Source organism: Piliocolobus tephrosceles, chromosome 6 (assembly GCF_002776525.5).
Source record: "Piliocolobus tephrosceles isolate RC106 chromosome 6, ASM277652v3, whole genome shotgun sequence".
NCBI lineage: Eukaryota > Metazoa > Chordata > Mammalia > Primates > Cercopithecidae > Piliocolobus > Piliocolobus tephrosceles.
In genome coordinates, this window is record NC_045439.1 from 138,570,497 (window position 1) to 138,584,884 (window position 14,388).

The 14,388-nt window shown below is 41.8% G+C and overlaps 1 protein-coding gene across 6 annotated transcripts in view; it reads right to left on the reverse strand.

Annotated features, from left to right (window-relative positions):
* The window catches only part of DPP8 (dipeptidyl peptidase 8), a 75,331-nt gene that overhangs the window by 39,474 nt on the left and 21,469 nt on the right, over positions 1-14,388 (reverse strand). For all 6 annotated transcript variants that reach the window (XR_002733383.2, XR_002733382.2, XM_023220822.2 and 3 more), the window contains 3 exons: positions 8,575-8,685; positions 5,785-5,913; positions 2,787-2,848 (listed from right to left, as the gene is read on the reverse strand). Coding sequence is in view for 4 of the 6 variants with exons in the window: in XM_023220822.2 (XP_023076590.1) it covers positions 2,787-2,848; positions 5,785-5,913; positions 8,575-8,685 (302 nt within the window). In the remaining 2 variants the exon portion in view is untranslated. The remainder of the gene's footprint in view (positions 1-2,786; positions 2,849-5,784; positions 5,914-8,574; positions 8,686-14,388) is intronic.

Here is a 14,388-nt window from a genome sequence, read left to right on the forward strand (position 1 = left end):
AAAAATATATACATGGTTAATAAACACAGAAAATGATTCCCAACATCGTTAGCCATCAGAGAAATATGAATCAAAACCACAATGAGATACCACTTAAAACACAATAGCGGCCAGGCGCGGTGGCTCACGCCTGTAATCCCAGCACTTTGGGAGGCCGAGGCAGGCGAATCACGATGTCAAGAGATCAAGACCATCTTGGCTAATAACGTGAAACCCCATCTCTACTAAAAATATAAAAAAATTAGCTGGATGTGGTGGTGGGTGCCTGTAGTCCCAGCTACTTGGGAGGCTGAAGCAGGAGAATGGCATGAACTCGGGAGGTGGAGCTTGCAGTGAGCAGAGATCGCACCACTGCACTCCAGCCTGAGCGACAGAGTGAGACTCCATCTCAAAAAAAAAAAAAAACCCACAATCAAATGGCTATAATAAATATAATGGACCACAAGAAGTGTTGGTGATAACGTGGAGAAACTGGAAATCTCACACAGGCTGAAGCAGGAGAATCACATGAACCCAGAAAGCAGAGGCTGAAGTGAGCCGAGAATCGCACCATTGCACTCCAGCCCGTATGACAGTGCGAAACTCCATCTCAAAAAAAAAAAAAAAAAAAAGGTTGCCTAGTGCTGGGGGATATGAGGAGGTTGGAATATAAAATAGTGCATGCTGAGTGTGGTGGCTCACACCTGTAATCCTAGCACTTCAGGAGGCTGAAGTGAGAGGATCACGTGGGCCCAGGAGTTCAAGACCAGCCTGGGCAACACAGGGAAATCCTGTTGCTACAAAAAATAAAACTAGCTGGGCATGGTAGTGTGTGCCTGTAGTCCCAGCTACTTAGAAGGCGGAGGCAGGAGGATCACTTGAGCCTGACAGGTTGAGGCTGGGCTGAGTGGGACTGTGTCACTGTACTCCAGGTTGGGTGACAAAGTGAGACCTTTCTCTTTTTTTGTATTTGTAGTAGAGAGGGGTTTTACCATATTAGGCAGGCTGAAGACTTTCTTCAAAAAATAAAATAAAATAAAATAGTGCAGCCACTTTGGAAAAACACTTTAGTTCCACAAAAGGTTAAAAAAAAAGTCATCAAATGACTCAACAATTCTACTCATAGGTATATACTCCAGAGAGTAAGCCCACACAAAAACTGCTACATACATACTCATGGCAGCATTATTCTTAATAGCCATAAAACGGAAACAATCAAAATGTTCATCACCTGATAAATACAATATGGTATATCCATATAAAGGTATTATTCATCAATTAAAAATAAATGAAGTATTGATACATGGTACAACATGGATGGACCTTGAAAACAATCTAAGTCAAGGAGACCAAACTACATATTGTATGATTCCACTTATATGAAATGTCCAGAATAGGCAAATTTATAGAGATAGAAAGTAGATTAATGGTTGTCTAGGCTGGGCGCGGTGGCTCATGCCTGTAATCCCAGCACTTTGGAAGGCCAAGGTGGGCGGATCATGAGGTCAGGAGTTTGAGATCAATCTGGTCAACATAGTGAAACCCCATCTCTACTAAAAATACATAAAATTAGCTCAGTGTGGTGGTGTGTGCCTGTAATTCCAACTACTTGGGAGGCTGAAGCAGGAGAATCACGTGAACCCAGAAGGCGGAGGTTGAAGGGAGCCGAGAATCGCACCATTGCACTCCAGCCCGGGCGACAGTGCGAAACTCCATTTCAAAAAAAAAAAAAACGTTGCCTAGTGCTGGGGGATATGAGGAGGTTGGAGGATGATGGCTCAGAAGTATAGGGTATCTTTTTGAGGTAATAACCATGTTCTAAAACTGCCTGTGGTGATGGTTGCAAAACTCTGTGAATATACCAACAGCCACTGAATTTTAAACTTTAAATAAATCGTATTACATGTGAGTTATTATATATCTCAGTAAAGCTGTTTTTAAAAAAGTCTAGAAGAGGAAGACTGACTCGGGAGCCTCTCTCTCTGGAGAGAAAGCTATCCTCTTTGCTCTTTCTTTCGCCTGTTAAATCTCCACTCTTAAACTCAAAAAAGCCCCAAAAAGGTCTAGAAGAGAAGACTGTTTTTTAGTCTTGCGTGCATGCAGCTTATAAGCATTTGGCTGTTGAAATGAAAAGCTGTAGTACAAGTCAACTGTGGGATTTTTTTTTTTTTTTTTTTTTTTTTTTGAGACAGAGTCTCGCTCTATCGCCCAGGCTGGAGTGCAGTGGCTGAATCTCGGCTCACTGCAAGCTCCGCCTCCCAGGTTTACGCCATTCTCCTGCCTCAGCCTCCTGAGCAGCTGGGACTACAGGCGCCCGCCAACTCGCCCGGCTAGTTTTTTTTTGTATTTTTTAGTAGAGACGGGGTTTCACCGTGTTAGCCAGGATGGTCTCGATCTCCTGACCTCGTGATCCGCCCGTCTTGGCCTCCCAAAGTGCTGGGATTACAGGCTTGAGCCACTGTGCCCGGCCACTGTGGGATATTTAATGCACCACAGACATCTACCCACCACAAAAGGTAACCAGTCAATAACTACCTTTTTTTTTCTGTTAACATTAGTCTGGAGAATAAAGGCAAACAGAAAAACTATTGGAAAGGAGTGGTTAATATGCATATCCCCATATTCCCATTCTTATGAACCAGCAGGATGATTTGTAAGTAAAAAATTAGGTCAGTCTAAAATCATGATCCACAGATATCTCAGTAAGTTCAACAAGTCCAAAAATAAAAAAGTGTATCAAAGAACCTTACCGGGCTGAATAGATTAGTCAAATGACACAGAAGGTCAATTCAGCATTTTATACTTACCCTTCCTTCGGCATCAATCATTATTTCTGACATCTTAAAAGTGACTTTAGGATTTGCTGTACCTTTAGAAAGAGACATAAATGAATAGTAATGTTTATCCAAAATTGCTCAAATTAATTTTGCAAGATCAATCCTCTTTACACTTTAGTTAAGTCAAGAATAATGTATAGGTTGGGCACAGTGGCTCACGCCTGTAATCCTAGTATTTTGGCAGGTTGAGGCAGGTGGATCACCTGAAGTCAGGAGTTTGAGACCACCTTGGCCAATACGGTGAAACTCCATCTCTACTAAAAATACAAAAATTAGCCAGGCATGGTGGTGTGCATCTGTAATCCCATCTACTTGGGAGGCTGAGGCAGGAGAATCACTTGAACCTGGGAGGCAGAGGTTGCAGTGAGCTGCCATTGCACCACTGCCCTCTAGCCTGGGTAACAAGAGCGAGACTCTGTCTAAAAAAAAAAAAAAAAAAAAAAAAAGAAAGAGACATAAATGAATAGTAATGCTTATCCAAAATGACTCAAATTAATTTTGCCAGATCAATTCTCTTTATACTTTATAAAGTCAAGAGTAAAGTATACGCCAGGCACAGTGTCTCACGCCTGTAATCCCAGCACTTTGAGAGGCCAAGACAGGCGGATCACTTGAGCTCAGGAATTCAAGACTAGCCTGGCTCACATGGTAAAACCCCATCTCTACAAACTATACAAAAATTAGGCAGGGCGCAGTGGCTCACGCCTGTAATCCCAGCACTTTGGGAGGTCGAGGTAGGTGGATCACCTGAGGTCAGTTTGAGACCAGCCTAACCAACATGGTGAAACTCCATCTCTACCAAAAATACAAAAATTCGCCAGGTGTGGTGGCATGCACTTGTAATCCTAGCTACTCAGGGGGCTGAGGCAGGACAATTGCTTGAACTTGGGAGGCAGAGGTTGCAGTGAGCTGAGATCGCGCCACTGCACTCTAGCCTGGGCAACAGAGCGAGACTCTGTCTCAAAAAAACAAACAACACGAGAAAAACAGCTGGGTGCGGTGGCTCACGCCTGTAATCCCAACACTTTGGGAGGCTGAGGCAGGTGGATCACGAGATCAGAAGTTCGAGACCAGCCTGGCCAACATGGTGAAACCCTGTCTCTACTAAAAATACAAAAATTAGCCAGGCATGGTGGCAGGCACCTGTAATTGCAGCTACTTGGGAGGCTGAGGCAGGAGAATCGCTTGAACCTGGGAAGTGGGGGTTATAGTGAGCTGAGATCGCGCCATTGCACTCCAGCCTGGATGACAGAGCAAAAAAAAAAAAAAAAATACAAACAAAAACAAAAAAGTAAAAAAAAACAAAAAACACAAATTAGCCAGGTGCAGTGGTACACACTGCACCAGGCTGGTCGAGCTACTTAGGAGGCTAAGGTGGGAAAATGGCCTGAGCTCAGGAGGTGGAGGTATAGTGAGCCAAGATCACACCACTGCATTCCAGCCTTGGCAACAGAGAGAGACTGTCTCAAGAAAAAAATGAAAAAGAATAATGTAGCTGGTCAGAGCTTTACTACACAAGAATCTCAGAGCCCCATCTTAAATTCATACGTTTTGAATATCAAAAAATAAGGGGTTCGGCCAGGTGCAGCGGCTCATACCTGTAATCCCAGCACTTTGGGAGGCCGAGGTGATCCCTTCAGGTCAGGAGTGGTGAAACACCATCTCTACTAAAAATACAAAAATCATCCGGGCTTGGTGGTAGGCACCTGTAATCCCAGCTACTCAGGAGGCTGAGGGAGGATAATCATTTGAACCCTGGAGGCAGAGGCTTCAGTGAGCCAAGATCACACCACTGCACTCCAGCCTGGATGACAGAGCAAAACACTGTCTTAAAAAAGTAAAATAAAAACAAGGGGCTTGCCCATCAACCAACAAGTGGATTAAAAAAAATGTAGCATATATACAACATGGAATACTACTCAACCACAAAAAGGAACAAAATAATGGCATTCACAGCAACCTGGATGGAGCTGGAGACCATTATTCTAAGTGAAGTAACTCAAGAATGGAAAAACCAAATATCATTGTTCTCAATGATAAGTGGGAGCTAAGCTATGACGACACAAAGGCATAAGAATGATATAATGGACTCTGGGGACTCCAGAGGAAGGGTGGGAGGGGGGTAAGGAATAAAAGACTACACATTGTGTACAGTGTACACTGCTCGGGTGATGGGTGCACCAAAATCTCAGAAATCACCACTAAAGAACTTATCCATGTAACCGAAAACCACCTGTTCCCCAAAAACTATTGAAATAAAATTTTAAAAGAATAAAAAAAAAAAACAGGCTGAAAAGAGTCCGAATGAAATAAAGTGAAAATATGTATTATTTTCACAATTGAAATGCTGTAAGAAGCAAAATGGAAAAAAAAAATCACTTATTATGAACAGTATCACTTAAAAATTTGTATTTGCTAGCAAAGACACTGTCTCCTTTTTTTTTTTTTGAGACAGATTTTCACTCTTGTTGCCCAGGCTGGAATGCAATGGCGTGATCTCGGCTCACTATAACCTCTGCCTCCTGGGTTCAAGCAATTATTCTGCGTCAGCCTCCCAATTGGCTGGGATTACAGGCATGCACCAAAACACCTGGCTAATTCTGCATTTTTAGTAAAGATGGGGTTTCACCATGTTGGTCAGGCTGATCTCAAACTCCTGACCTCAAGTGATCCACCTGCCTCAGCCTCCCAAAGTGCTGGGATTACAGACATGAGTTACCATGCCTGGCGCAAAGATACCCTCTAATTCATTCCTTGAGGAAATCAATTGTGTGGACATCCCTACCTTTGAAAAGAATAAAAAACGATCACCCTTTAATTCAAAATCTATTTTTGTGATACTCAGTGAACAACCCATCATAAATAAGGCTGGAAATGACCAATGTCATTGACTACACCTTTGGATGACTACAGAATCTTATTTGGAAAGAGGAAATGAATGAATATAAATGCCAATGGAGTACAGTACCTGTTTTAGGATAACGGAATGAATCTGCCCTCCTTGTTTCCAGCATAGGGGATGTAACATGAATAATTTCCACCTCAGATTCATCATTTTCTTCATATAGAATTCTAAGAATTTTACCACCACTGGGAGCTTAAAAGAAATTTAGATATTGAAAATTTAGAATAATTATTCCAGAAAGTAGTCATAACCAACCGTTCCTTCTAGTATCAGATTTCTTATAGTGAAGAATAACTTATGTATAAAATACGCTACCTTTTTTGTAGGAAAATATCACTAGTCTTTGTAGCAGCAAGGTGAGTTATTGTTAAGCCACTTCTTTTGGAGGGAAAACAACTGGAGATGATATGTATACATATTTTCAAAACAAGGAAAAACATTGTTGAAGGACTTCATTCTTACATACCATAAAATGCATTCTTTGTTGAAAAATGAAATATTTTATTACATTTATAATATTTCCCATTAAAAACATAAATACTAAATACAGTTCAGTTATTTTGAATAGTTTCTCTGTTCATGTCAAAATCATGTTCTAACAAATACAAGAATACATTTCACATCTTAAAATAAAATGTCCAAATCCAAGACATGGCTTACATGTATTTTTCAGGGTCTCTTAGAGAAGCATTCAGACTGCTAGCTCCAAACCATGAGTAGGTCATGAAATCTATTAATGGGTCATAATCAGTATTTTTAAAAATATAACACACAAACCACACCCTGGGCAACATGGCAATACTCCACCTCTACAAAAAAACATAAAAATTAGCTGTGTGTAGTGGCTTGCGCCTGTAGTCCCAGGTACTTGGGAGGCTGAGGTGAGAGGATTGCTCGAGCCCGGGAGGCAGAGTTTGCAGTGAGCTGAGACTACACCACTGCACTCTAGCCTGGGCAACAGAGACCCCGCCTCAAAAAAACAACAACAACAAAAAAACCCAACATAACAGTATCAGGGAGTATTACACATAAGAATAAGTATTGCGGTCGGGCGTGGTGGCTCACGCCTGTAATCCCAGCACTTTGGGAGGCCGAGGCGGGTGGATCATGAGGTCAGGAGATTGAGACCATCTTGGCTAACTCGGTGAAACCCCGTCTCTACTAAAAATACAAAAAATTAGCTGGGTGCAGTGGCGGGCGCCTGTAGTCCCAGCTACTTGGGAGGCTGAGAGGCAGGAGAATGGCTTAAACTGGGAGGCGGAGCTTACAGTGAGCTGAGACTGCACCACTGCACTCCAGCCTGGGCGACAAGAGAGAGATTACGTCTCAAAAAAAAAAAAAAAAAAGAATAAGTATTGCTTCTTGAAATTTGTTTTCAGTTTTATCTATACAGTATATGTATTAGGCCACAATACAAGTAACACTTCTAACTGGATCATGGTCAAAAAGTTTGAAAGCCAAGCTTTAGTGAGCTGTTTCTTAGAGAGTGAGATATTTGTGAATTTGCCCCAAGAAAGGGAGGAATCTGTTCCCTTTTATCCTATCCATTCATACACTGATTTGGTCATCTGTTTAACAGACTCTCTAGTCAATCACACATTTTTATAGCAACACATTAAGGTGTGTTTTTTTGTTTGTTTTTGAGACTGAGTTTCGCTCTGTCGCCAGGCTGGAATGCAGTGGCACAATCTCGGCTCACTGCAACCTCCACCTCCCAGGTTCAACTGATTCTTCTGTCTCAGCCTCCCAAGTAGCTGGGACTACAGGTGTGCACCGCCACACCCAGCTAATTCTTTGTATTTTAGTAGAGATGGGGTTTCACCATGTTGGCCAGGATAGTCTCGCTCTCCTGACCTCATGATCCGCCCACCTCAGCCTCCCAAAGTGCTGGGATTACATGTGTGAGTCACTGCGCCCAGCCAAGGTGTGGTATTTTTTATTTTGCCACCAATGCTGCCAGCATTACCAAGACCAGCCTCTAGGAGAAAAACTGGCAAAGAGAATTGAGGGGCCAGAGGCATTAAACCACAATACAATTGTTTTTACTAGACTTCATTATGATGAAATATAATCTACATTTTTTTTTTTTTTTTTGAGACGCAGTCTCACTGTGTTGCCCAGGCTGGAGTGCAGAGGCACAATCTTGGCTCACTGCAAGCTCCGCCTCCCAGGTTCACATCATTCTCCTGTCTCAACCTCCCTGTAGCTGGGACTACAGGCGCCCGCCACCACACTCAGCTAAATTTTTTTTTCTTTTAATTTTTAGTAGAGACGGGGTTTCACTGTGTTAGCCAGGATGGTCTTGATCTCCTGACCTGGTGATCCACCTGCCTCAGCCTCCCAAAGTGCTGGGATTACAGGCATTGAGTCACTGTGCCTGGCTATAATCTACAGATTTTTGAGACAGAGTTTTGCTCTCAGTGCCCAAGATGGAGTACAATAGTGTGATCTCAGCTCACTGCAACCTCCGTCTCCTGGGTTCAAGCGATTCTCCTGCTTCAGCCTCCCGTGTAGTTGGGATTACAAGCGTGTGCCACCACGCCCGGCTAATTTTTTGTATTTTTATTAGAAATGGGGTTTCACCATGTTAGCCAGGCTAGTCTCGAACTCCTGACCTCAGGTGATTCGACTGCCTCAGTCTCCCAAAGTGCTGGGATTACAGGTGTTAGCCACTGCGCCTGGCCTAAAGTATATATTTTAAGTAACTACTGGCATGAATCAATCATCACCACTTTGGAATCTATTATCCACTTTTGAATCTATTAATCAAGATTTAGAATCTGTGCACTTAACTGACAGTTGAATCTTACAATACTTTAAATGATCCATAATATATTATTTGAACGCCCTTACTTGTTTCAGCTTTTGGACACCACCAATAGCCAGAATATCTATCAAATTCTTCTTGGAGAACAAAGGTAGCGACTCCAGCTGATCTGGCATCTTCTTCCATGTTGGCTAGCTCTAGACAAATATAAAAGGCAAAATTACCACAGAAAGCTATCTTTTCATACGTACAAAGCAAAATGATTCAGTTTATTTGGAAAGGTAGCTGGAGTACAGTGGTAAATTCTGGAGCTAAATGGACTGAGTTCAAATCTGGGGTCCATCATTTACGTACTGTCTGACTTTGGGCAAATCACTCAATCTCATTCCACTGCATTATCCCATTTGTAAATGAGAATAAAAGGCTACCTTGTGAGGCTGATATGAAGATTAAATTAATTAATTCACATAAAGCACTCAGAACAAAGCCTGGACCACAGTACATGCTCCAAATAAATGTTATTATTTTCCCAATTAGCAGGATCATGGAAAAAAGATTACACGTAAAGGAGCAGAGTATAGGGGATACTTGCAACTCTCCTACACAGAGAAGTATATCTTAGACCTATAGTGAATCTTATAGGTCATATAATTCAACCATTCTTCTTTCATCTCATTCAGTTGGAGCAGCTCAGCTTTCATCTGTTTTACACTTAGGTTTCCAGCAAATAGTTTGAAGGGGATTCTTGTTTTAAAAGAAAATCACAAAGCCATAATTATATAAGATTTTGAGGCCAGGCGTGGTGGCTCACGCCTGTAATCCCAGCACTTTGGGAGGCCGAGGGGAACAGATCACAAGGTCAGGAGTTTGAAACCAGCCTGGCCAATATGGTGAAACCCCGTCTTTACTAAAAATACAAAACTTAGCAGGGCATGCTCCTACTTGGGAGGCTGAGGCAGAAGAGTTGCTTGAACCCGGGAGGTGCAGGTTGCAGTGAGCCAAGATCACAACACCACTGCCCTCCAGCCTGCGTGACAGAACAAGACTCCGTCTCAAAAAAAAAAAAAAAATTTGTGTCATGAGGACATGTTTACAATATACTTGAATAAAACAAATCAGATTATTGAATAGCATTTACACTGTGATTCATTTATAAAAATGTTATAAAAATGCATTTTTAAAAAGTGCTGATATAAGCTGAAATATGGTTATCTCCAAGTAGTAACATTTCGAGGTTTTTAAAAATTGCTTTATAATTTACGAATTCTTAAATGTACTGTTTATTTTTGAAAAATACATATACTTGTATGACCACACTCCTATCACCACTTACACTTCCAGTACCCAAGGATGTTTTCTCATGCTCCTTCCCAGTCAAGGCCCAGCCCCGACCCAGAAACAATCACTGATCTGATTTCTATCACCAGAGGTTAGGTTTGCATATTCTAGAATTTCATGTAAATGAAATCATACAGTATATATATACTTGTGTTTGGATTCTTTTGAGTTTCATCAGTATTGTTACATGTGTCAATAGTTAATTCCTGTTTATTGCTGAGTTGTATTCCATTGCATACCATAGTTTTTATCTGTTAATGGATATCTTGCCTGTGTCCAGTTTCTGGCTATCATGAATAAAGATGCTATTGAACATTATTACCGTGTAAGAATTTTTTGGGCCAGGCGTGGGTGGCTCACACCTATAATCCCAACATTTTGGGAGGCTGAGGAGGGTGGATTGCTTGAGCTCAGGAGTTTGAGACCAGCCTTGGCAACATAGCAAAACCCCACCTCTATAAAAAATACAAAAATTAGCCAAGTGTGATGGCAGGTGCCTATGGTCCCAGTTACTCGGGAGGCTGAGGTAGGAGAATTGCTTGAGTCCGGGAGGAGGAGGATGCAGTGAGCCAGTATCACGCCACTGCACTCCAGCTTGGGGGACAGACTGAGATCATGTCTCAAAAAAGAAAAAAAAAAAAAGGGAATTTTTGAGACCATGTGTTTTTGTTTCTTCTAAGTAAATACCTACGAGTAATATGGCTGGTTAGTGTGGTAAGTGTATGTTTAACTTCATAAGAAAGTACCAAACAGTTATCCAAAGTATTTATATTATTTTACACTCTTACTATCAAAGTATGAAAGTTCTTCTCCAGCATTTGGTATTCTCAATATTTCTCACTTTAGCCAGTCTAGTAGGCATTACATATACCATAGGGACTTTAATTTTTATTTTATTTTTGAGACAGGGTCTCGCTTTCACCAAGGGTAGAGTGCAGGGGTGAGATCTCAGGTCACTGCAGCCTTCATCTCCTGGGTTCAAGTAATCCTCCTGTCTCAGCCTCCCAAGTAGCTGGGACACAGGCATGTGTCACTAAGCCCAGCTAATTTTTTAAAAAAATTTTGTAGAGATGAGGTCTCATTATGTTTCCCAGGCTGGTCTCAAACCCCTGAGCTCAAGTAATCCTCTCACCTTGGCCTCCCAAAGTGCTAGGATTACAGGTGTGAGCCACTGCACCTGGCCTGATTCTAATTTTACAGGCAAGTTTTATTATTTTTGTTTATCTATGTTTTCTATACAGTCTGACATAATGTACAGTACAAACCAATGATTTTTTTATCTAAAAAGTTTAAATCCAAAAAGAAATATTTGGAATTCAGAATCTGGGAGATCTTTCTTTTCTTTCATTTTCTTTCTTTCTCTCTCTCTCTTCCCTCCCTCCCTCTTCTTTTTTTTTTTTTAGACAGAGTTTTGCTCTTGTTGCCCATGCTGGAGTGCAATGGTGCCATCTCGGCTCACCGCAACCACCACCTCCTGGGTTCAAGCGATTCTCCAACCTAAGCCTCCTGAGTAGCTGGGATGACAGGCATGCGCCACCACCCCCAGGTAATTTTGTATTTTTAGTAGAAGCGGGGTTTCTCCATGTTGGTCAGGCTGGTCTTGAACTCCCAACCTTAGGTGATCCACCCACCTCAGCCTCCCAAAGTGCTAGGATTACAGGCATGAGCCATCGTGCCTGGCCAAGATTTTTCATATATTGTACATCTACCACAATACATTATGTAGTATCTCCAGCAGGGTAACCAAATACCTTGTAATCAAATACACTAATATTCCTGCAGCAAACTTACGAATAGGCACACTACGTAGGTGAGCATATTAAGTTTATAAATATCCTCAGGTCACTTCAGTTCAGGTGTTACTGCCAAATGAGTTTTAGTAACAACCTAATGAAAACGAAGCTCAGTTTTCAAAGTGTTTTGAATTTTGGAATTAATGATACAGCCAATACTATGAAGATAAGTAACCTTCATTTGTATCTTCTTACTGTTTATTATAGACTTCCATTATTATTTATTAAATGAATAAATAGTATCATCTCATCCTCTCAGTAAGTCATTTGAGAGCAGAAACTAGGATTTTATTACTTTTAAATTCCTCTATCACCAAGTAAAGAATAAACACATGTACATACTGATTGACCAAATCCATCTCAAGTGGACTTTCACTTAGAAACCTATTGTGAGTGGAATAAGCTGATGACATTAACTCCCTACCTACTTTCTATCTAAGCACATACTTACACAACACTTACTATGTTTCAGGCACTATCCTAAATACTTCATATATATTAACTCATTAAAGCCTCATAACAACCCTATGTTGATGTGCTATTAACATCTGTTTTTATAGATATGGAAACAAAGAGATGGGTTAAATAACCAAGGCCGCACAGTTAATAAATGGTAGACTTGAAATTCAAACTAGTTCTACATTCTTTTTTTTTTTTTTTTTTTTAAGAGACAGGGTCTCTCTCTTTCATCTGCCACCAAGGCTGGAGTGCAGTGGTACAATTACAGCTCATTCCAAGGCTGGAGAGCAGTGGTGTAACTGAGCCTGACTTCCCAGGCTCAAGTGATCCTCCCACCTCGGCTCCCAGAGTAGCTGAGAAACAGGCCCATGACACCATGCCTGGGTCATTTTTATTATTATTATTTTTTTTGTAGAGACAGGGTCTCCCCCTACGTTGCCCAGACTGGTCTTGAACTCCTGGGCCCAAGTGATCTTCCCACCTTGGCTTCCCAAAGTGCTGGGATTACAGACATGAGCCACTTCACCAGGCTCTACCTGTATTCTTAACTACTCTATTAATCCTGAAAATATACTGCATACCTACGTACAACATGATAAAGAATAAAAACACTAGTACAATGGCCTGCAGGATTCCAGTGCTTTCCATTTTAAATTCTGCCAATCTTCACAAATCCTGTGGAAAACAATTTTACAGAAGAAAAAAAACTACTAAAAATGCCTTAACTCTGACAGTTATATCACAGCTTTGCAGTCTCAGCCTCAAGTACAATAACTGGTACATAGCAAGTGTCCAGTGTTTGCTGAAACATGAAAAACTGGGCTGGGTTTGTTGGCTCATGCCTATAATCCCAGCAATTTAGGAGGCTGAGGTGAGAGAATCACTTGAGCCGAGGAGTTCAAGACCAGCCTTGACAACACAGGGAGACCTTGTCTCTACAAAAAAAGTTAAAAATTAGGCAGGCATGGTGGCACACACCTGTAGTCTCTGCTATTCAGGGGTGCTGAGATGGGAGGATTGCTGGAGCCCTGTCAAGACTGCAGTGAGCCAACAGGAGAGCCTGTCTCAAAAAAATGGAAAAAAAAAAGCATGAAAAAATGGCTTGGATTTCCAGAACAGATTTATTAACTACCAACCTAATCTTTCTACTGCCATTGGTAGTAGAACAGCTGTTCTGATTTCCTGACTTCAAAGGGAGACCTATTAAACACCAAAATCTGTACTTTTAACCTAAGGTTTTCCCTACTCCATCCCTTTGTCTCTATCCTATGCTCTAGATTTAGGCCATATAACTTGGATAACTGCAACAGTCAAGCTTTGGTGTTCCTGTTTCTACCCATGTTTCTTGAATTTAACTTCCACAAAGTACCCAGAGCAACTTATGGACAACATGATTATGATCACACAACTGTTAAAAACTTTTCCATGGACCCTCATATCATGATAAAGTCCATGTTCATTTACAGAAGATATGGTCTACCCTTGTCCTGGCCCTTATCTGCCAGTCTTTTGCTACTTCTTGACTCAGAACTTATGCTTCAGGACCTTCACACTGCTTCTACCTCCTCACAAACACCATGATGTCTTTTGCATCAAGACCTTCCTCACGTAGTCCCTTTGTCAGGAGTGTACTGGATAATATATAGACATTATTTAGGATCAGTTTAGGTATCTTTTCTGGAAAGCCTTCCCTGACCACTTTCCCACATTGGTGCTCTTATAAAGCCCTATGTCTGGCCAGGTGCCGTGGCTCACGCCTGTTCTCAGCACTTTGGGAGGCGGAGGTGGGCAGATCACTTGAGGTCAGGAGTTCAACACCAGCCTGGCCAACATGGTGAAACCCCGTCTCTACTAAAAATACAAAAATTAACCAGGTGTGGTGGCATGCACCTGTAATCCCAGCTACTCATGAGGCTGAGGGATGAGAATCACTTGAACCTAGGAGGCGGATGTTACAGTGAGCTAACGCCATTGCACTCCAGCCTGGGCAACAGAGCGAGACTTTGCTACAAAAAACAAACAGGCTGAGCACAGTGGCTCATGCCTGTAATCCCAGCACTCTGGGAGGCCGAGGTGGGTGTATCACAGGGTCAGAAGATTGAGACCACCCTGGCCAACATGGTGAAACTGTCTGTACTAAAAATACAAAAAAAATTAGCCAGTAATCCCAGCTACTCGGGAGGCTGAGGCAGGGGAATCAACTGAACCCGAGAGGCAGAGGTTGCAGTGAGCAGAGATCGCACCACTGCACTCCAGCCTGGGTGACAAAGTGAGACTCTGTCTCAAAAAGAAAAAGAACAAAAAAAAAAA